This window comes from Coffea eugenioides, chromosome 2 (genome assembly GCF_003713205.1).
Source record: "Coffea eugenioides isolate CCC68of chromosome 2, Ceug_1.0, whole genome shotgun sequence".
Lineage (NCBI taxonomy): Eukaryota > Viridiplantae > Streptophyta > Magnoliopsida > Gentianales > Rubiaceae > Coffea > Coffea eugenioides.
In genome coordinates this window covers 27,883,196-27,905,835 of record NC_040036.1, presented here as the reverse complement: position 1 = coordinate 27,905,835, position 22,640 = coordinate 27,883,196, and the positions used below count along the sequence as shown (strand labels likewise).

Genomic DNA, 22,640 nt, shown 5'->3' with positions numbered 1-22,640 from the left:
GGCAATATCATAGTAGCACTTGAATTACGTTCATAATGTAATTTCTTTCGATAATGTACTTAAATACTTGTATTAGTAATCAAACTTCAAGCCTCTAAAGTTTCCCAGACATCTTACCCATTTTATCCTTTCTTTCAATAATGTACTTATATACTTGACTAAAATAATATGAGAATAACAAGAAATAATATGCCAAATTTCTGCTGCGATTTTTTTTCCCTTTCAATGATGTGAGAGTGCAATTATCCGGCCAAATGACATGGAACTGCAAGAGTTTCAAGGAAACGGATTTAAAGATGCAGTTGAAAAGGAAGTTGAAGTGCAAAAAATGAGACTCCAGGATTAACTCATTCAAGTGAATGAATCCAGTGAACAATCTCCAAATACGATGACATCTTCTCCATTCCTTCATCAATATTCTCCTGACTCTTATTCTTCAATTCCTGTTAATGAAATTGACTTTATTATACCAGACAATTTTGAATTTCATGACAGGAATAAATTAAGAGTGGCAATTGCGAGATATCTTGAACCAATAAATGCAAATGAGGGAGAAGTGAATGGAGAATGCAAATTATCATCGACTCGTTTGGCGCCATTCACTAGTCCATGGAAGCCCGTAGCTCGTATGCTCAAGGATTATTCTATTTACGAGGGTTATCAGGATTATATAGAGGATGAAACATTAAAACGAGCCACACGATTTTATCCTCCATGAACAAAACATGATAATGTCTAGCCAAAGACATTAAAGAAAGGCGCTCATTGGGAGGCAACCCAATTTCTTTTAGTTGTTTGTTTGATTTTATTTGTTAGTTTAAATCTGTCTTCCTTGAATTTGACTGATTTTGGTGTTAATTTTCGTTTTTGCTGATTTGTAGGTGACCTTCAGTCATGACACGCCCGCGTGATGACGAGCAGGAAGCTCAGGATCAGAAACTTCTGAGAGCTCTCTTGCCCTCTTGACGTGCCCGCGTCACGTTCGCGGAAAAGGTAAGGATTCAAAAACAACAAAAAATAAAAATAAAAATAAAAATTTCTTATCACTGTAGCTTTAGTTTCCAAAATTTTTTTTAAAAAAAGGAGGGACAATATTTTGCTTCTTGTCGTAGCTCAACTTGTTCCTAAAAAAAAAAAAAAAAAAATTTTTTTCCTTCTTTTCTTTTCTTTCTTTCCTTATCCCCTGCTCTCTCTCTGTTGTCTGAATCCCTTTTGCTCGCCGCCCACTCGCGCCGCCCACCTCACTCACGCCGCCACCTCGCGTCTCGCACGAAGGACCAGCCAGCCATCCACTTCGCACCTCGCCGCCCGCCGCTGCTGAAGCTCCATCGCCGCCGCCGCTGCCCATCTTCCTTCCACACGCAGCTCCTTCCTCGCGCAGCCACAATCCCACAGGCGCGCGGCAGTAGCCTCTGTCCCGCCGCCCAAGCGCGACGCACGCTGCCCACTTGCCCGCGTGACCGCCGCTGCCTTCCACCACCACCTGGCGCGGGCTCTCCCTTTCTTCTCCAGCCCGTCCGTCGCCAGTAGCCCGTCCGCCGCCAGCAGCCACGGCCGATGCCCGCCTCTGCTGCCCACGTAGCCGCTCACCCCTGCTCCATCCTTGACCACAGCCACGCGCCTCACTTGCGCGCCTGAAGCCACCTGCCACTGTCACCTTCAGTTTGGTTGTCATCTACGGTGGAGGTAATTTGGAACTTGCCCCTCAATCTCTTAATAACTAATTGGTACTGTCGGGGTTGTTCCATAGTTAGCATTGTTGACGGTTGGAATTTATTTTCTCAATTGGTGATTTCTGCCAGTGGTACTGGTCGGACTATTGTTGATTGGAACTGCTATTTCTTTTGGGTTGGGTTAAATTGTGCAATTCATTGGCCAACTGGAGCCATTTGTTGGGACTTTGGGTGAGCTGATTGCTGTGACTGTTTGTTAACTTTGGAGGACACTTTGGACCTCATGTTGCTTGTGGACATTGGTTGACTAGTTGTGAATTGTTGGGCATTATTTTGCTTGAATTGCTGGATAACTCGCTGAGGTTTCTTTTGGGATTTTGGTTGAGTTATTTCTGAAATTGCTTGTGAATTAGAGGGGCTGGCCGCATGAATTACTTGCTAAAATTCTTTTGTTTGTTATTAATTGGGTTACTACTGGGAGATTTTTGCTTTGTTGTTTGCTGAGTTTCTTTTGCCAGTTGCTTCTGCTGGTTTCTATACTTGTTGGATCTTCTGTTGCTTTGAACTAACTGTTGGGACTTCGGGTGAGCTGAAATACCGCACTTGTTTGTTAAATTGGGAGGTTTCTATGCTATTTACATTGCTTATTCCAATTGGGTGCATCTGATTGAATTGCTGGGGTTGCTAATTGCACTGTTTTTGGGTTGTTTTTGCTGCGCCTTGGTTGTTGACTGGATTTAAGTTAACAATTTGAAAAATATCTGGCCCGCTTGTGTTCACTTGGTTGACGTTTTTGGGTGGCACGAGGGACTTGAATCTACTCGTTGACATAGTCCAATTTAAGTGATTAGTCGGTGCCAAGATGGCTGCTGACTTAGGTTGCTATTTGGGTGACTGTTTGATTGAGAGCTTAGTATTTTTATTGATTTGTTACTGTTTAATTTCTGCACTGCTATTGCTGATTTTAAGTTAAGGCATTAACTGGCCAACTGGAGCCATTTGTTGAGATTTTGGGTCGACAGAGTTTTGCATTTGCTGGTTGAATTGAGTTAAGATGTCTCAGCACTTGGGTGCATACTTCCGCCACATCGGTTTTCCTCCACCGTTCCCGCCTATCCTTTCGTCATTCGAGAGGGAAGTTTCATTGTTCTCTTCACTTTAATTACTTTATTACCTCCATTGAGAACAATGTAGGATCTAGGTGGGGGGGAGCAGTTATGGTGTTAGTTTTTCTAGTTCTTAGTTTTCAGATATTTTTCTTTTATTTTTAGTCCGTTATTTGTCTAGTTTTCGTTTACTTTTTGTCATTTATCTGTCTAGCTCTCCTATGACTGCCAAGTTTGATGTTGGATTGTTGCCTCTATTTCTGCTATTGCCAAACTTTAATAATAAAAGTGTATTAAGTCAATGTGGTTGAGTCCAAAAACATCTCTTTGGTGAATTTCGGTGATTGTTTTACTCTTATAATTTTTGGTTAACTTTCCTAGGCATAGAGAATGATTGTTAGCATTTTCATGTGAATTGGTCCGGTTATTAACCTTAGTTCTCCATGTTTGAAAATGAGGCTTGCTGATGCAAATTTTCTTTTGGGTTTTTGTGTTATTTAGCTGTAAATAAGAGTTGACTGCACTCCGCTAGTCGTTACTATCTAGTAACCGGGGATCTTCACTAGAAGTGTTGATTCTCACGTCAAAAAGTAGTAATTGCTATGAGTACGTGGTCGCGTGACGATAGGAGCTAAGTAACCGGGCTCCTTCATCTAAAAATGTTGGAGCTCGCGTCAAAAGGTTCCAATGGCTAGCGACTAAGTCTTTTGTTATTATTGAGAAAAAAAAAAGAGAAGGAAAAAAGAGAAAAGTAGAAAAATGTGAAAAAAAAAGTGAATGTTGTGTTAGTGTATAATAAAAGTCAGCTTGCCGATTTTTGGATTTAATGTTGAGATTTTGGTTAATAGTTGGACCATTTGCTGATAAATGTTGTGTGTCATTCCTTTTTCTTAGATTAGTTAACCTGAAATTAGAGGAATTTGTGGTTTAGAAGCTAACCGAAGTGATGTTTCTTGGACTTGACCATTGATGCTTGATTATTATTTTTCTTGGTATCTTGGCAATTTGGTGGATAGAGCAGTAGCCACTATCAAATATTGGTGTTTGTTTGTTGTTCTCATGCTTGAGGGCAAGCATGGTTTAGGTGTGGGGGGAATTGGTAGGTTGCAATTTATTCATTTATTTTATTATTAATTTTCCCTATTACCTGACCTGATGTGAATTAATTATTAGATTCTACTCGCTTTACGTAATTTACATTTATTTCAGGGAGTAGAACAAAAATATTACAATTAAGGCTAATTTGACAGTCATCGAGAAAGAGTTCAAATAGCAGGCAATCAAGGGCATTTTTGGAACAAGGAGATACAAGACCTTTTTGGTAATTCGCAGAAGACAGCATTAAAAAGAGGGGACGAAGGGCTGAAGTCGAGCGTCTTCTTTCCCCTGGGGGAGCCGCCGCACAGTAGGGAGCTGGCTTCCCTCTTAGTTTTTCCGTTCTTTAGTTTAGCCTAGTTTCCTTTGACTTTTCCATTTTTCGTCATCTAGTAGGGACTTTTCTTTCTTGGCTTGTGGTAGTGGAATTCTTCTACGGATGTCAAGAGCAAAATTGAAAGAAACTTTGACTTTTCTTCATCTGAACCCTTAGCAATTGCTTTTGCTTTTTCGTATGTCATCCGAAGGGAAACAGAGGGCTACCTCTTGTAACTTTGCTATCTCTGCTTGATTGGAGCGAATTGCATTTCCCAATTTGGGAGTTGATGGCCGCGACTCTTGTTTCAATTTTGTGTGGATTTTGTTCATCAATTATGAACTAATTTCCTCACTCTAGTCAAGGGACAACGGATGCTTTGGGTCGCCTAAAATTATGAGATCGATTTAATTTAATCTTCTCCTTTTATTTATTGGTATTCGCATATTTTTTGATTGCTATGCTTATGGTTATTTAATTAATTGATTGTCTTGGATCCGGATAATTAATTGATTTGATAATCTATTGTCAATTGGGACGTTAAATCCGTAATTGTTTAATTGTCTCAAAATAGTGATAACTGGCATGATTGGGTTTGTGTCAGGGGAATATGCGGGCTAATCTGAAATAACCCTGATAGTGCGTTATTTGGTTAGAATAGGGCTCTTCTAATACGTAAGGCAATTGGGGAATTAAATCTTATGGGCGTACCTAGGATTATTTCTCAATTAGGGCAGTGATTAACGGGCGTACCTTAATCACCGACACAGTAAGGAAGGGTTGACTGTCATCGCTTGTTTGGTAGTTATAACCTATTTATTGATAAATAATTGGAATTGCCTTTGCTTCAATGATCAATTAGGTGCACCATTGTTAAAGTTATTCCTTGGCTAGATCCTTATTTTAGTAAATTGTTATTTAATTTCTAGTTGGTTATTTAATTTCTAGTTGGTTATTTTATTTTTATTATTTTACTTTTAGTTAAATTGTTTTAATTGTCACCCTTGATATAAAAACACTCCCTTGTCACTGTGAATTTGGAAAGGAGCAAGTACTCACAGTCCCTGTGGATTCGACCCTGCTCACCGCTATCTACAGATATTATTTTTAGTTTGAGCAGGTTTTTATTATTGCACAGGCTTCGACAACCTGTCAATGGCTTTCTCAAGTTCCAATGGAAACTCACTGGATTGGAGTGTTGGTGGCTGGTAAAGTAAGAAGGCCTTGCAGCTTCCTCAATATCCTGATGAAACTGAACTCAATGCAGTGCTTGAGACACTGGAATCGTTCCCAACCTTAGTCTTGGCTAGTGAGATAAGGGCTTTAGAAGAAAGGCTTGCTAATGCAGCCATGGGCAATGCCTTTCTTTTACAAGGAGGGGATTGTGCTGAGAGCTTTAAGGAGTTCAGAGCTGATAACATTTTTGATGCTTTCAATATTCTTGCTCAGATGAGTATTGTCCTCATGTTTGGAGGGCAAAAGCCAGTTATTAAGGTGCATGATTTTATTGTCACTTCTCTGACTTTATTGGTTTTTTTGCTAATTTTTCGTCAAACCAAGTTCTTTGTACAAATGCAATTCCTGAACAACAAACAACTAAGTTTGATTTGCAGGGTATGGTGCAACTAAATTATTAGGAGTAATGACTAATTAAAACATATTCCTATCAGCAATAATGCGCGTGCATGCAAGAGTTGATCAATGCAAGTGGCTGGAAAATACAGAGGGACTGGAATATCTTGCTAGAGAAGGCATATTAGGACTAAAATGTTCACGGCTGCGAAGTATTAAAAATATACTGACTATGAAAAATGTAGAAGAACAGCAAGACATGGCATTTTGTAATCGAGGTGCTGTTACTTGTTTGATTAGATAACGTGATAAGCCATTCTATTTTGCATGTCTTCAAACTCGTAAATTCTACTCCAATTGAGAAATTATTCAACTATGAAGTTGGCAATATTTCTCTTGTTAACAATATCAGGTTGGAAGAATGGCTGGTCAGTTTGCTAAGCCAAGATCAACAACATATGAGGAGAAAGATGAACTGCGGCTACCGATTTACAAAGGGGATAGTATTAATGGTTATGACTTCAATAGAAAATCAAGAACTCCAGAGTGATATTACGAAGTGTCGTTCTTTCTCAACTTTCTTAACTAATGCTTGTCTCCCACCTTCCAAAACCCTGAAATTTAAGGATGGTGATGATAATGTTACCGAGGAAAGATTGATGGTGGTTCTTAGAGCATAGCGTGGCATCCACCAACCTTTTTCAATTGTAGTAAACTACAGCCATGTTTGATGGTTGATGAATCTACGAGTTATTCTGTTCAGTAACTTGGTTGAAGTTTACTGTTGCAACCCACAGATAACATTATTGTTGTATTCATATAAAATTTAATGTCTGAGTAAGTATTATATCTTATCTCTAGTTTTGATGTTAGCAATAAGGTGGAAGAGATGACTATTTGTAGTTACAACAATGGTAGCACTGATTTGAAGAATTAAGTTTCTTTCATCAGCTAGGCAGGAGTTGAAATTTAATTTCGATGCGAATGTGCTCATTTATGTAACGGACTTCAGGAATCAGGATGGAAGTTACATTTTAAACAACCAGGTGGAGCATGTTTGGAAGTATTAGCCCAGAATATTAACAGCCACCAACTTCTTCCGTAGAAAATAGAAATCATCTTTCTTGGCTGATATATTGTCAGACTTAGTTTATGGTTGAGATACTCAAAGAGGACACTCGAGCACAGAATTGACTCATTTAGCAACAGGCTTCTGAGAGATGAAAACAGAATTTCGCGTCTTTGTTGTTACTCGTTGCATTAGAGTTGTTACTGGTTCCCAATTCTGAAGAGGTTAAATTGAAGAAGAAACAAGCAGCTGTTGAATCAATCAGCCGACTAACAATCGAAAGGATCTGGTTTTCTGGAAAGCAAGTCTAAACATTATGATCTGTGAATTTTGAACAATACGATAACATTGTGGAACAGGACAGGATGGATACGATTCGCTCCTTGGTTGAAGGTGGCGAAACATGAGGTTGCTGACCAAGGAAATGAGCTGTCTTGTTCATGGAATATATCCTTGGTTGTTTAATTTCGATCAGCAGATTCAATAAGCTCTAGTACCTCCGCAACTTCTTGCATGGATGGTCGGCGTTTAGGTTGCATCTCAAGACATCTCAGAGCAAGTTCAGATACTCTTGTGGCAGCTTTTGCAGGATATTTGCCTTCTAATCGGGAGTCCATTATTTTGTCTAACCTTCTTCTGGTGGCTAAATCATGCTTGATCCGATCAACCCGCACAAACTGTCCAGACTGAAGTGCCCAATATCCTGCTCGTAAACCAGTTAGCATTTCGACCATTACAATACCAAAGCCATACACGTCGCCCTCCAAGTACAAGTTCCCTGTTAATTAAAGAGTAGAATAGTTATGCCCTCATCTTTCTGTTTGCCATCTTCCTCCAATTTAAATTGGCAAATATTACTAATAGGTTTACTTTGAAATGGCCGCTTATCCTTCAGTACTGACGCTAAATAGGTCTGGCTAGATTACCTGTCATGATGTACTCAGGTGCACTGTGGCTGCTGCCTCTTGACCAATCTGTACCTGGATATACTTCAACACCCAGCTGCAGAGGATCCTCTGAAATCGTTGCCAGACTAAAACCAGATATCTTGGCATTGTAAGACTGAAAACAATGTGTTACCAAGTGCAAAGGAATGAGGCTTCTTTTACCCTCATCAGTTTTGTTTTCAATCAAAACTGGAAAACTTTTTCAAGTAGAACCCTCAAAGCCTAATAATAAAGTAATGAGATAAGAAATCTCAAATGCAATTAAGTTGTATATCTGAAAGAAACTTACATGATCAAGCAATATGTCTGAGGTGTCAAAATATTCATAAAAACCTTCTCTCTCCTCTTTCTGGTTAAACAAACCTTGTCTTTCTGATGCATGCAAGAATGCCAAACCTCGAGCTGCTCCAATTAGAATCTTAAGCCTTCTATCCCATGGAAGAGGGTGATTGGTATAGTCCCCTTAAGACATCAAAGCACCAATAAGCTATATTGGATAGACATACAGATGCCAGTAGCTGATTCAAGGTTAATTGAGAAGCTAATAAGGCAAATTTATGGTCTCACTTTCAAACAGGAGCTTCTCCAAGCTGCCCTGTTGCAGATAATCATAGACAAGAAGTAGCTCATTGTCCTCCCGACAATAACCAAGGAGCTTAATTATGTTAGGATGAGAAAGTCTTCCAATCAAATTTACTTCAGACTGCACCAAATATATGACAGGAAAATTCAGAACAACTTGAAACTTATAGATCACAAGTGAACTACCCTTTGTCACATATTGGAGTACCTCAGAAGTGTATAAATTACTTCAGAAGAAATGGCAGCATCCATCAACAGAGAAACAAAAGTTTATTCCAACTTCCAGTTGTGTGTGTGGCATAGATATAATAGTTAGAGAATCGAAGAAGTACAACCGAAGATTGAGCAATTATCCACCCATTCAAGACAGCTGAAATGTTACCTGCCACTCATGAAATTCTTGCACACTTTCAGAATAAAATCTTCTGACAGCAATCAATGATTCATTTGTACAAATTGATGAAGCTTCATCGCAAAGAGAACCTCTATGTAACATCCCAAGTTCGTTACACCCCAGCTGCGTACGAGGGGCGAAATTATTGGTCGCAAGCTTGAGTTCTGAAAAAGAGAATATCCTTAGATCGTTGCAAGCCGAGGTCTCCCCTTCTGTACGAGTCTCCTCACCCCCACTAGCTCCTGCACTTTTACCACAGAGAAAAATTATGCAGTTAAGCTGTTAGCTAATCCATTTCATTTGATGCCCACCGAAAGCTAGAGACTGGCATTACCCTGTACCAGCAATATTATACTTCCAAAGAACTTCCAAAAAAAAAAATTAGAAGAAGGAGAATAAGCAATGAAATGAATACTAGCTAAGCAAGATTCTTGAAATAAGAAGATAGCAAAAATCAAACGAAGGGAAAATACCGGTTTTCATCCCCAAACTTTGGGCACAAGACACATTTCGTCCCTCATCTTTTGGGCTTGACACATTTGGTGTCTGAATTAACAATTTTTGACCAAATGTCATCCTCAAACGGCAATTTAGCCAACCTTTAACGGACCGTTAAGTAAATGTGGCTATTTGAAGCAAAATCAGGTGAAAAAATGACGTTGTCTTCACTTTCCCTTTTTCTTTCACTTCAACAACTTCCTCTGCAAATTTCCAAGACTAAGCTCCTACTGCAAATTTCTCTGAGAGTAAACCCCCTCTTCCAATTATAAATATATAATTATAATTATATAATACATATAAATATTACTTATACTAATATTTTATATAATTATAATGTATATTAGATATTAAATCTAATCATTATATAAATTTATATTCATAATAATAAATATAATTATAATTATCTAATTTATTAATATTATATACACATATATATTATAAGGGATAATTTCAGAAACCTCCCCTAAATTAGCTTATGGAAAAATGGGAAAATGGATAATTTATGGAGAAAAGTCGTAAAGAGCTGGTGTTTTATTGGAGAACTGGTTTATTTTTATTTTATCCGATAAATAAATTTGTTTATGAAAAAATGGGTACTCTGTTCTTATAATAGAAGAAAGCCATAAAGAGCTGAAGTTTTATTCGAAAACGAGTTTATTTTTATTTTATTCAATAAATAAATTTATTTATGAAAAAATGGGTACTCTGTTCTTATAATGGAGGAAAACCCTAAAGAGCTAGTCTTTTATGGAAAAGTGATGCTTTATAGAAAGTGACCGCGATTTGGTTTATGAAATTATCCAAAAAAAATTAGAATGAATTTGTTTATTTAATTAAATAATTATTATATATATATTTATATAATGCATTATATAATTATACTAATATTATTATAAAATATATAATTATAACTATATTATATATATAAATATTAATTATACTAATATATTATATGATTATAAAGTATATTATATATTAATTATAATTTTTAGTATATATTAGCATATTTATAATAATAATTATAATTATAATTATATAATATATTATTACTATACACACATATATATTATAAATATATGCACATACAATATATATTTATAAATATATATATAAAAATATATTATAGTTATTACCCTAAATATATTAGAGTTATTAGGGTATAGTTATTATAGTTATTACCCTAAATATATTATAGTTATTAGGGTATATACCCTAATAATATATTTATATATATATTTATAAATGTATATTATATGTGCATATATTTTAATATATATATGTGTATATAGTAATAATATATTATATATTTATATTTATATTTATTATGATAAATATACTAAAAATTATAATTAATATATAATATACTTTATACTCATAAAATATATTAGTATAATTATATAATGCATTATGTAAATATATATAATAATTATTTAATTAAATAAACAAATTCATTCTAAATTGTTTTTTTGGATAATTTCATAAACCAAATCGCGGTCACTTTCTGTAAAGTATCGCTTTCCTATAAAAGACTAGCTCTTTAGGGCTTTCCTCCATTATAAGAACAGAGTACCCATTTTTTCATAAATAAATTTATTTATCGAATAAAATAAAAATAAACTCATTTTCCAATAAAATTTCAGCTCTTTATGGCTTTCCTCTATTATAAGAACAGAGTACCCATTTTTTCATAAACAAATTTATTTATCAGATAAAATAAAAATAAACCAGTTCTCCAATAAAACACCAGCTCTTTATGGCTTTTCTCCATAAATTATCCATTTTCCCATTTTTCCATAAGCTAATTTAGGGGAGGTTTATGAAATTATCCCTTATAATATATATGAGTATATAATATCAATAAATTATATAATTATAATTATATTTATTATTATGAATATAAGGTTATATAATGATTAAATTTAATATCTAATATACATTATAATTATATAAAATATTAGTATAAGTAATATTTATATGTATTATATAATTATAATTATATATTTATAATTGGAGGAGGGGGTTTACTCTCGGAGAAATTTGCAGTAGGAGCTTAGTCTTGGAAATTTGCAGAGGAAATGAACACAACGTCATTTTCCATCTGATTTTGCTTCGGTTAGCCACATTTACTTAACGGTCCGTTAAATGTTGGTTAAATTGCCGTTTGAGGATGACATTTGATAAAAAATTGTTAATTCAGACACCAAATGTGTCATGCCCAAAAGATGAGGGACGAAATGTGTCTTGTGCCCAAAGTTTGGGGATGAAAACCGGTATTTTCCCATCAAACGAATATACTATCGAAAATCCTGTTAGTAATTCAACCCTCTCTCATAAAGAATTAAATCCATCCAATCCAAGAAAACTATAATTATCTGAAAGTTCTCTAATCAAATTCTGAACATTTGAACGTGATCAAACTGTGAATCTTACTCAACTTTCTTAGGTATTACTGGTGACCCACCTTCCGAAACGCTGGCATTAAAGGATGGAGATGCTGATACTGAAGAAACATTGCTGGGGGTTCTTAGAGCAATCCTCCGCAGCTCCTCTCGGCGCAGCGTGGCATCAACCAACCTTTCCCAATTGTCATAAACTACACCCATAATTGATCATTGATGAATCCACGACATAAACAACTGAATTACTTCTTGAAACCTTGAATTCTTGATATGATGGAAACTAAAATTCACGAAAACCAACACACCCTATCCCCCCAAAGCACACCAAAATTAAATACATAATCGAGTCACTGTTGAGTCTTCTTGGTCCAGTGGTAAAATTCTTTTTGGAATTGTGTATGCCCGTTGACGTCGCCAGCTAGTCAACTTTGTTCATCTAATATATAATTATTGATTCTCGTTATCCAGTTTTGTCGCATTCATTTGTTGGTATTTGGCAAAATATTAGTACTTTGACCAATGAGAAACATAAATAGGCTAACATAATAGTAAAACTGAAGGGGGGGAGGGGTTAATTGCATCCAGAAAGACTGCATATTTGTTGCAAGCTGAGGTGGAATCTATCTTTGCAGTCAATAAGCTTCTCAGTAGCAAGTTGAGAATTTTCATGTCTTACTGTCATGAATCTCAAATTGCCCCTCGATTTAGCAAAAAATAAGTACTAAGATCTCTCTGTACTGAGTAATATGAATGATTATTCTTCCATCTGTAGAAAACTTTAGAAAGTCCAGGACCAGAATTCCAGTACACATTAAGTCCATCTAAAACAGCAACTACAGAAAAAGATCAAATTTGTAGGCAATTTTGAGCTCACAGCGACTCTTTTACCAACAATTGACGAAAGGTGAAATCAAAATTTCGCATTTTTTTTTTGTAATTTATAACACTAGAAACATATACAAACTTGTTTTTTTTCAATTTTGAAAAAAGGTAGCTGTTGCAGAAGAAAGATGCAGCTGTCTGTCGATCAGCGACAACTTTGAAAGGATCTATTGTTCTGGAAGGCAAGCATACTTTGGGTTTGATGATATCGTTAAGGTTGCTGACCGCAACGGATCTCCTGTCCCACATTCTGTGTCATTTTCTGTCCCATTTTTTATTATATTGCTATTTCTCCTTCATAATCATCATGTTTTAGTTCCTTTTTGTTTCCTTAAAATCCAATAACTACAAATTCAGTAAAAAATAAATACAACAGCTTCAAAAAAGCAATATTTAATAGAAAATTAAAAAATGCAGCAGAAAATTCATAAAAAATCTCATTTTTTAAGCATTTTGATTTTTTGAGTTTGTTAAATTTTGTGTATTACTAAATTAATAGTTATTGGATCTTAAGGAAACAAAAAAGAACTAAAACATGATGTTTATGAAGGATAAATAGCAATATAATAAAAAGTGTGACAGATAATGGCACAGGGTGTGGGACAGAAGATCCGTTGCGGTTGCCGACTGTGTGTGTGTAATTAACAGGATATTGAAAGCACATCGGTCAGAATGTTCATGATGGAGACATAGGTTGCATCGTCAAGACTTCAATCCCAGGTCATTTCTTGATCTTTGTCTTCTGTCCTGTCTAGTTGGCTGCGACAAAATAAACGTCCCATTGAGGTTTTGTCACGTAGTAATATAAGAACTAACCAATGCCAACATTTTTTCTTTTTTGGTTTCCTGTTCATTTTTTGTTTAATAGTAGTAGAAGTTTGCTTGCCTGGTTCTTTCCAATTTAACATTGGCCAAACGTAACTATCAACTCTTTCCCAGTTAGTATAACAAGAAACTGGCTCCAATATGTCTCTGTTTACAGCAGAACAGAATTTAGTACAGCTTACCAAAAGAAGAAGATAGTGAACACGAAGTTCCCTATGTCAGAAAATATATCAGATCTCTATAAACCTTAAATTGACAAATGACAAAAAATACAATAAAATCTTCTCAGTATCCAGAAAAAGGTACCTTTTCCACGAATTCTAAGGACTCAAGTGGTTGATTTTTACAACAAATTGCTGACAAAATATCAGCACAAAATATCAATTTTGTTCTGTAAGATTTCTATCGCTACAAGAAAAATGGACTCTTAACTACTTGTACAAGGCACGATTGGAGAACAATGATTGGAAATAGTCTAAGGGTACAGGAAAAACATATATTCTTAGAAGGAGCTGCTCTTTGAGAAAGCTAGTCCAGCCGCTATGCACTTATATGGAGTGGATGGGAACCATGGGATGGATATCCTCCATTCCTTGGTTGCAGACCACTTCCAAAAACTGTATTGCGGGTGGAGTTGATCTCCTGCCCTTTTTGTTTTTAATTAGCAGATTCAATGTTTACTAGCATCTCCACAACTTGTTCGATTGATGGTCTTGACAAGGGTTCATAGCAAAGACATTTTACAGAAAGCTGAGCCATTTCTACAGCACCATAGAGGATATCAATTATTTTCTCCAACATTCTCTAAGTAGGACGAAATGAAACAAAGTAGACTGGATCTTGTAATCTATGGATGGTTTATGCCTATGCCTGTTAGCATTTGGACCAAAACCATATACGTAGCTCTTCATATGCAAGAAAGATCAACTTGCTTAATTACTGCTAGTGTCCGACCTTCCAAAACAGCATAAAAGAATTTCCCGGAATGGCCATGCTTGAGATTTGAGAAGGATGGAGTCACTCAAGAAGTCTGTAGCTTTGAGAATTAATTTCAGTATAAGCAAATGAATCCCCAACTAACAATAAGCTCCTGAAGTTAAAAGATAATTTCTGGGCAGACTGAGAACTGAGATTAAAAGATGGTGATGCTGAGGAATCATCACTTGGGGTTCTTAGACCAGTGAGCCGGAGCTCCTCTCTGCACATAGCAGCTCTAACCAGCCTTTCCCAATCGTCGTAAACCATAGCCATCTTTGATGATCTAACCCTTCTTCCTGTATAACCATCAAGATTATGTAGTTCAGGAATTCTTGGTGATGAATGACATTTATGTTGTAATTTGACAGGATACACGCAGGATATTATTCTTACCAAAAAAAAGACTAATACCGCCCATTTTCCCAAACAGTGGTAGCTAAGTCGCAGTCTTTAAGGTGAAGAGACTGTGTTTATGGAGACAAAAAAAAATTTTTCCTTCGTTCCTTCTCCATAGATCAACCCAACTTCAATGTGTTACATTAAAAGACAAGAATAAAGCTTCCAGGAAGGGGCACTCACCCATTTTCAACAAGTGTTTTAAACAATTTGTGCAAGATAGCCATCCAATTTTAGCGAGATAAGATGTAAGTAATATAAATGAAAAAAAAATGAGGTTTTCCTATCCTGAATGAATATAACGAGTAATTTGACCCATTGTGATCCCAGGCTTGATGCTTCTCAGACCCTTGATTTTGCGTTTGTTATTGCCCAGCTGCTCCAGAAATATAGGAGCAGAAACTGTTTTGAGAACTTCGTTATCTAACAGTTTGAGAACTTCAGCAAAGAGTTGAAGCCAGCAGACTCCCTACTATGAAGCTATGAAATTTATATTGGATTTTCCGCTTAAAATTTGAAAGTTAGTAATGGGATCTCTCCATGACAAGACATATAAATGATAATTATTCCAGATGTGGAACATTGTTGTTACTTTGTATGCATCAAGCCCGTTTCATTTTAGCACCTAGAGAGTAAGATCATATTTGTAGAAATGTTAAGCTCAAGAGTGATTCTTGTTTTTCAACAACCATAACAAAAGTGAAGAAAGAATTTCCAAGTCTCTGTGGTGTGCATCACTGGAGAAGCTGTCTGATCGATCAGCGACAACGTCCGAATATGGATCCATTCTTCTGGAAAGCATGTATAGAAAACAGAATGTACCTTGTGGGACTGCAGGTTGATGACCATGTAAATATATGCTATCTGGCTCGCAGAATTCAACCCAGTTTCCCGCCTTTCTTTGTTGGTGATTCAATAAGCTCTAATTCCTTCACAACTGCTTCCATTGATGGCCTGTATTTACAATTTTTCTCAAGACATAACAGAGCAAGCTGTGACACTTTTGTAACAGCTTCTACAGGATAGTTTCTTTCTAGCTTGGAATCCAAAATGCCGAACAAAGGCTGGCCAGATAAATCAGGCTTGATCCAATCGAGCATAACTTCTTGATCAGTCTGACAACGTGTGTCTAGCTTCTCTAAACCTGTTATCATCTCGACCAACAGAATACCGAAGCCATATACATCCATCATTGGGGACGACTTCCCTGTTAAATACGGGTACTTGAATTATGAGTCATGATGATGAGTTTTTGTGGAATCTTAGAGATCTTTTTGGATTACCTTCACGCCAAAGTAGTTTTGGATGTACTTCATTATACGGATCTGGATCTATCAATGAGGTCTTCTGACCAAAATCTGATAATTTGGCATTGTAAGACTGGAAAAAAATGGTTTACACGTAATGGAAAGACGTGAGACTTCTTTCACTACCATCTTCTTGTCATCAGTAACATTGATAGTAATCTAGGAGAACTTCATCATATGCAGAAATCTACAACATTAAACAATTGACATTTTGGGGAATCTCACATTCTTGATGAATAAATTTATACTGCTCATAAATTCATGTCAAACATACCTGATCAAGCAATACTTTTGAGGGCTCAAAATGGTCATAGAAACCCTCATATCCCGCTTCCCGTCTAATCGAACCTCGTTTCTGTGATTGATGCAAGAACGCCACACCTCGAGCTGCTCCAACTAAGATCTTAATCCTTTTTTCCCATGTAAGCGGCTGAAAGGCAGAGCCTCCTAGATGCACAGAGCCCCCGCAAAACAGGGTACAAATTACCAATGGTAAGCGAAGCAAGATTAACTGTTTCGGTAATGAAGCACACAAGGAGTATCTTACGTCTTCCAAATAGGTGGCTGGCCAAGCTGCCTTCCTGCATGAACTCATACACAAGAAATAGCTCTTTGTTCTCCCAACAGTATCCAAGGAGCTTAACTATGTTTGGATGAGAAAGCCTTCCATGCAAGACCACCTCAGACTACAGACCGAAACAAAAAATTTGAAAAGAAAAAAAAAGGCATTTCGGACAACTAAGAAATATCAAGTTACATAAGAAACCAAATCAAATTGGTCTTCTGATCATGGGTGACACGGGGAAGGAAATAGAAGATTTGTTAACAATTACCTATTTTACGTCAGAAGTGCCAAGACAAAGTACTTCAAGAGGGATAGCAACATAGATTAACAGAGAAGAATATAGTGCTCCAGTCATTGTGAGCCAGAGACAACCAAATTACGGGTGGGGACTAGGGAGGCGCAATTGTGAGGAACAAGAAGTTAGAAACCAATTCAAGACTATCACGGATCGGCTGGTTACATGTTTTGTGGGAATTACCTGCCACCTGTTTCGAAATGCTGGAATACACCAGGAATACACTTCTTTAACAGCAATTAGTGCTTCACTTCCACTCTCTGACATGGACTTTTCATGAAGCGAACCTTTGTATACTCTCCCATATGCACCTTCTCCCAGCAATGTGTCAATTTCAAAATTTCTTGTAGCAGCCTTCAGTTCCGAACAAGTAAAAATCCTTAAATTGGGGGTGGCCAATATTTCTCCCAGTGGATAAACCTTCTTACTCGCATTAACTTCTGAGAACTCATAGCTCCCTGAAGCAGTGCTGCTGCCTGTGGATTTGGCATTTTCAGTTGCCTGTGACATCCGTCCTACATGGTACAGATAAGTGGTTGTCCTTTTTTATCAGCAATAATTTCCAAGAACAAAAGTGAATGGCAATCCTTTCGCCATGCTGCTACAATTAAAAACAAAAGGGCGGAAGAAGAGAAAGAAAGAAAAATATTTTATGTTTTCGTTATGATGTCAAAATTTCAGGTTTTATCCGCACCTGGTTCTTTGTATAGTGTCTACAGAGATGTTAAAAGGAAGTAAATATCTTGAAAAATCGTCGGCTAACTGACAATGTTCACCAACAAAATACGAAATTATCATCATAAAGGACCAAATGACACTTCTTATCAGTTAGAATCAGGTTTTCAAATCCGAGTTGATCAAAAAATTACCCATAAAAATTGTACTGAGCAGGCTGAGATGCGAATCTATGGCTTAAAATGGTCTTTTAGTGGACGCAAGGTGAACTAGTAAAATAAGTTTGAAAGAACAGAACACTCAAAAAGCACATACAGCCCATCAAAAAACGGCAGACCGGAAAACTCAAAGTAACTGTATAAGGCTGATATTGACAAAGAAAAAGAAGAAACTAAACAGGCTTGATAGGAAAAACATAGCCGATCATCAGAATATATTCCGATCAATGACGGAGACAAGGGGGCTGAGGGGGCCATGAGTTTTAAAAATTTTAATTCATAATATATAAATATATGTATAAGACAAAGTTGACTCCCTAATTTTTTACAATTTTAGTTTATATTACGAGAATTTATATACATATATATATATATATATCCGTGTGTGTATGAATTTGCCACCTTTGATTTAATTTTTTCTTCAAAAAAGTTATTTATTTTTTATTGTGCTAATTATTTAACGTTCAAAAAATTAAACATATAATTTGATGATCCATAGTAAATTGACCCAAGTCGATATATAATAATAAAAGACTCAATTCATAATTATCAATGGGCTAAACCAAAAATAATTACTTTATTGGTCCATATACAAATGTACAACTTAGCCTAATTGATAAAAAATGTAAAATTAGTGATTTATCCTCTTGTTGACTTATATACAAATATACAAATAATTACTTGAAAGCTTTGTGAAGACAAGAAATTAAGTGATCTATCCTGTTGTTGACAGATTGATTATATTTGTTCTCGCTCTTCCCGTGTCAACTGCAACTATACAACGAACATTTTCAATTATGAATATAATCAAAACAAAACTCCAAAACAAGAGAAAAGATAATTTCTTGAATGATTGTCTAACAATGTACATAAAAAAAGGAAAGTTGTTCAAGAATTTAGCACTGATTCAATTATAGATGAATTTAGTTCTGTGAAAGAACATAAATCTGAATTTACTTTTAAGAAAAGAGGTTGAAATATCAAGATATGCTAACATAACTTTTATCTTTTATTAATTGAAAATAGTTATATTTTGTTTTTGCATAAGTGACATATTGGAGCACCTTCTCATAATGTACAATTTGGATAATTTGTGATGTTATAAGATATTTAATTAAAGGTTATTTCTTGTCCTAATTTTTGTTATGACTATACTGCTTATTTATGAAATAGACATGCCTTTATAATTAAAATTAAAATTTAATATTTTAAGATGTCATATATTTAAATAAATGAGAACTATTTTGAACATAACATATTAAGATAATTTTGTTCGAAAAAATTTTGACCCCCGGAAGGAAAAAATCTTGGATCCGTCACGTCACTGATTCCAATCTACCTCTATCCCAGTGATCAATACACGCCTACCTATTGTTTTAGATCCCTCAGGAACTGCTGGCATTGTAGGAGGTGGGAAAAGTTTGTTGGGATGACTAGCAGCTTGAAGTTGTTGATTACTGAACCTTGTTGATTTAACACGTTTCAAAGCCTCAAGTATTTCTGACATTTGGGGCCGCTTAGAAGGCTTGTGGTGGACACAAGCCTTGGCAATGAAAGCAACTGCCCAAACTTCTGTCAAATGCTGTTTCTTGTCGTTTGAAACAACAACATAGCGTAGGGTCTTTTCCATCCAATCCTTCTCCTTCGTAATGGAGTCATTGCCAGCACTAGCACCCAGCTTGCTGGTGACTAGCTCAAGCAAAATCTTTCCAAAGCAATAAACATCATAAGAGCGTCTTGCCGTAGATTTACCTGCAGTTCAGGAGATAGATTAAGACAATTACATAGTTGAAAGTCAGCATCCTTTTGTGCTTGACATATCAAACTTCTTTTATACTTTATCCTTCCGTGTCCAATATATAAGTGATTGGATATCCTGATGCGCTTCTTCATCACACATACTCTTGCTATCAATAAATGAGACTTCTATTTGTTGCCAAAACAAAGGAAAGCCCCGAACAATCTAATGCAATATGTAATGACAACATCTACAAGTGATTAAATAGTTCGGGGATTATCAAACGATGGTGTGCTCAGAGCCTTGCATCAGTCCATATGGGAAGACAGATGGTTTGCCCAATATGTCACGGTCTAAATGGGAAGAATGTGAAGTGTTTTAGCAGAATCACCAACATCTGGAGCAAATACATACTGAAACAAAACCTCTGGTGGTGTTTTGTATTACTTTGGTTTTTCGACAGTGCTGACAGCTAATGTGTAATGACAGCTTGCTACCACGACCAAAAAATTTAAAGAATTCACTCTAGCTTCGAGACACAGTTAGATAAAACAAGAAGATAATGCAGAAGATGAAACGTCAAAAGTACCATACCTGGACTGATTTGTTCAGAAATTCTGCCATAAAAAAAGAAAGATTGTCAAAGCCTTAATAAAGACAGGCTAGTTTCTAGCATTATGAAAATAGAACTAGGACCATTCTGATTTGTCAGCAAGCATGAAGCGAACCAAAATGTTGTCAGAAATGCTTGAGCTTCAAAACCAATCCAATTCGGAGAAGTTATTACTCAAATTAGGACTACAATTGAATTCTAAATTTTTCACATGATACTGGAAACTGATATCATCATTTTGGAATTTTTGAATAAACAAATTTTTTGTTTGTAAGTCAACTGAGTTAAAGTACGGCAAAATCTAGGACATTTATCCTTAATACTTCTTATTAATACAGAATCGTTGTAAGCAATGTCACAGCCTCATGCAAGTACTCACTTTGGCAACCGCAGGAACCGAGCAATCCCAATCTGATTGTTTTCTTTTTCTTCAATGCAGACACCTGCAAGGCTTCCTAACCTCACTTCAAAGTCATCATCAAGTAGTATGCTGCTAGCTTGAATGTCCCTTTAAGATTCAGAAGAGAAGAATCAGAAATGAATACCATAACGTCATGTTCTACAATCAAATCCCCTCCCTTAGGCCCCAACACCAGAAAAATTTAGAAAGAAAAAGACAAAACAGTGACATTAGGAATCTATCTAGATATGCTAGCACTGGGTTACCTATGAACAAGGGGTGGAAAACATTCATGATGTAGATAACATAAGCCCTCTGCCACTCCAGTTGCAATCTTCAACCTCGTGGTCCAATCTAACGATGGTAACTGGTTAGTGTCATCATGCCCCAATAAACTTCCCAGGTCCTTGTTAGGGGTGTATTTGTAAACAAGAAACTTCTGATATCCGTTCTCCAAACAATGCCCCAGAAGGGGGATCAGCCTAGAATGATAAACCATGCTGCAAATTTCCAATTCTGACATAAAACACAATTCATTCTCAAAGCAAGAAACATCGACTTGTTTAATTACCACTTCTGTGCCACCTTGCAAAACACCATAAAAGAATTTGCCAGAATGGCCATGCTTGATGAGATTGGAGTCACTCAAGAAACGTGTAGCTTTAAGAATTTGACTATAAGTAAATGAATCCCCAACTAATAAGCTCCCGAAGTTAAAAGATGAAACTTGGCCAGTCTGAGAACTGAAACTGAGAGATGGTGATCCTGATAACAGTGATGCTGAGGAAACATCACTCGGGGTTCTCAGAGCAGTGAGCCGGAGCTCCTCTCTGCGCAGAGTAGCTGTAACCAGCCGTTCCCAATTGTCATAAACCACAGCCATATATGGTGATCAATCCCTTCTTCCCGTATGATTATGTATTTCCGGAATTCTTGGTGATGAAAGACACCAAAATACTTGTATTCAACAGGATACAAACAGACTAATCCCACCCCAATCCTAAATTGTAGAAAACAGAAAGGTAGCATTGTGCCATGCCAGTCTCGGAGATGAAGTCACGCTGTTGTATGGACGTCAGCCTGGTCCATGGGAGAAAAGTAATCACAGAAAAAAATGAATTTTCTTTGTTCTTTCTCCAGTTGACTGAGTCAAGTTCAACGCTTTAACAAAAATAAAAATTAAAAAATGTTAAGGTAATCTATTTTTAAACTGCTCGAATAATTTTGTAATAACATATAACCTTTGGACAGTGTTTATATAAACCTCTACATGCAACCTTTACATGTAAGAGTATAAAGTATCGATGCAGGCAATAATATTAAAACTCATATTTGAGGATGTAGCTCCGATTTATCATTGGATTTTCCTCGCATTTTTTCATACATTCAAGTACAAAGCTAATGGATGGATGACCAAGTGTCTGATATTAAGATGGAGATTGTGGAAGAGATTCGTCAAGGGTTCAGGTTTACGTTTGCTTTTGATTGTTTCCATCTACTCAAGTCTTTCTACTCCTTGTCAAGTGTTCCTATAGGCTAACCCAAACCCAAAAAAAAATGCAAGCAACAACTTGCCTTTGTTATTGCCCAGCTGCTCAAGAAATATAGGGTCAGAAAATGTCTGAGAACTCCATCAACTTATATATTGACCCCTCTAAAATTTTGAATGTCTCCTTTTTTTTATTTACATTTCCCCCCTTGATAAATTAAGAATTCTTAATTCTTATGCTTCATAAAGGTGTTAGATCTTATTAAGATTAGTTATTGATATAAATTCAAAAACAAAATCTTTTGACGTTTTTAAACTGCCACAACATTGTAGCGAAACTTCGATGTCAAAATATAATTGACATAACGGAGAAAGTATGTTTAACATAAGCATTTTTTTTTTTTGTTGTAAATTTGCTCTGATTATATTCGATGTGGTGTCCAAAGTTGAACCTTATGACTTTAGGTCCTGACTCCGCCACTGATAAACTCTTTCCCAGTTAGTATAACAAGAAACTGGCTCCAATATGTCTCGGTTTACAGCAGAACAGAATTTAGTACAGCTTACCAAAAGAAGAAGATAGTGAACACGAAGTTCCCTGTGTC

The 22,640-nt window shown here is 36.2% G+C and overlaps 3 protein-coding genes across 5 annotated transcripts; 1 reads left to right on the top strand and 2 right to left on the bottom strand.

The window, feature by feature from the left end:
- Window positions 1-5,364: 5,364 nt before the first annotated feature.
- Window positions 5,365-6,312, top strand: LOC113759370 (phospho-2-dehydro-3-deoxyheptonate aldolase 1, chloroplastic-like). The gene is made up of 3 exons (XM_027301934.1): window positions 5,365-5,398; window positions 5,458-5,684; window positions 6,175-6,312. Exons 1-3 carry the CDS (start codon window positions 5,365-5,367, stop codon window positions 6,310-6,312), a joined length of 399 nt encoding a protein of 132 aa, XP_027157735.1.
- A 749-nt stretch (window positions 6,313-7,061) lies between these two features.
- LOC113762995 (probable serine/threonine-protein kinase PIX13) lies at window positions 7,062-12,045 on the bottom strand. Its single transcript, XM_027306669.1, has 6 exons — window positions 11,717-12,045; window positions 8,743-8,996; window positions 8,346-8,481; window positions 8,068-8,240; window positions 7,758-7,893; window positions 7,062-7,609 (listed from the first exon to the last, which is right to left on the bottom strand). Exons 1-6 carry the CDS (start codon window positions 11,856-11,858, stop codon window positions 7,293-7,295), a joined length of 1,158 nt encoding a protein of 385 aa, XP_027162470.1. The 5' UTR covers window positions 11,859-12,045; the 3' UTR covers window positions 7,062-7,292.
- Window positions 12,046-15,276: 3,231 nt separating this feature from the next.
- LOC113760437 (proline-rich receptor-like protein kinase PERK9) lies at window positions 15,277-21,595 on the bottom strand. Of its 3 annotated transcripts, none has more exons than XM_027303006.1 (9): window positions 20,813-21,595; window positions 20,526-20,654; window positions 20,128-20,150; window positions 19,164-19,547; window positions 17,086-17,417; window positions 16,590-16,728; window positions 16,317-16,489; window positions 16,019-16,115; window positions 15,277-15,942 (listed from the first exon to the last, which is right to left on the bottom strand). In XM_027303006.1, exons 1-9 carry the CDS (start codon window positions 21,427-21,429, stop codon window positions 15,614-15,616), a joined length of 2,223 nt encoding a protein of 740 aa, XP_027158807.1. In that variant the 5' UTR covers window positions 21,430-21,595; the 3' UTR covers window positions 15,277-15,613. The 3 variants fall into 3 exon arrangements, 2 of the variants coding, with proteins under 2 accessions (XP_027158807.1, XP_027158808.1); XR_003467037.1 differs by having other exon boundaries at window positions 15,851-15,942; window positions 16,019-16,093; XM_027303007.1 differs by lacking the exons at window positions 15,277-15,942; window positions 16,019-16,115 and adding an exon at window positions 16,129-16,229.
- Window positions 21,596-22,640: the final 1,045 nt, after the last annotated feature.

Bases quoted from the DNA above. Each gene is read 5' to 3' on its own strand.
- LOC113759370 (XM_027301934.1), top strand. From the start codon at position 5,365: ATGGAAACTCACTGGATTGGAGTGTTGGTGGCTG. The intron at 5,399-5,457 runs GTAAAGTAAGAA...AACTCAATGCAG, and splicing joins GATTGGAGTGTTGGTGGCTG to TGCTTGAGACACTGGAATCG. The intron at 5,685-6,174 runs GTGCATGATTTT...TAACAATATCAG, and splicing joins GGCAAAAGCCAGTTATTAAG to GTTGGAAGAATGGCTGGTCA.
- LOC113762995 (XM_027306669.1), bottom strand. From the start codon at position 11,858: ATGGGTGTAGTTTATGACAATTGGGAAAGGTTGGTTGATGCCACGCTG. The intron at 7,894-8,067 runs GTAAGTTTCTTT...CATTGTTTTCAG, and splicing joins CAGACATATTGCTTGATCAT to TCTTACAATGCCAAGATATC. The intron at 7,610-7,757 runs GTAATCTAGCCA...TTTAATTAACAG, and splicing joins ACCTGAGTACATCATGACAG to GGAACTTGTACTTGGAGGGC.
- LOC113760437 (XM_027303006.1), bottom strand. From the start codon at position 21,429: ATGGCTGTGGTTTATGACAATTGGGAACGGCTGGTTACAGCTACTCTG. The intron at 20,151-20,525 runs GTGAGTACTTGC...TTTTTATGGCAG, and splicing joins CGGTTCCTGCGGTTGCCAAA to AATTTCTGAACAAATCAGTC. The intron at 17,418-19,163 runs GTAGGCGTGTAT...TGTACCATGTAG, and splicing joins TGAGGGATCTAAAACAATAG to GACGGATGTCACAGGCAACT.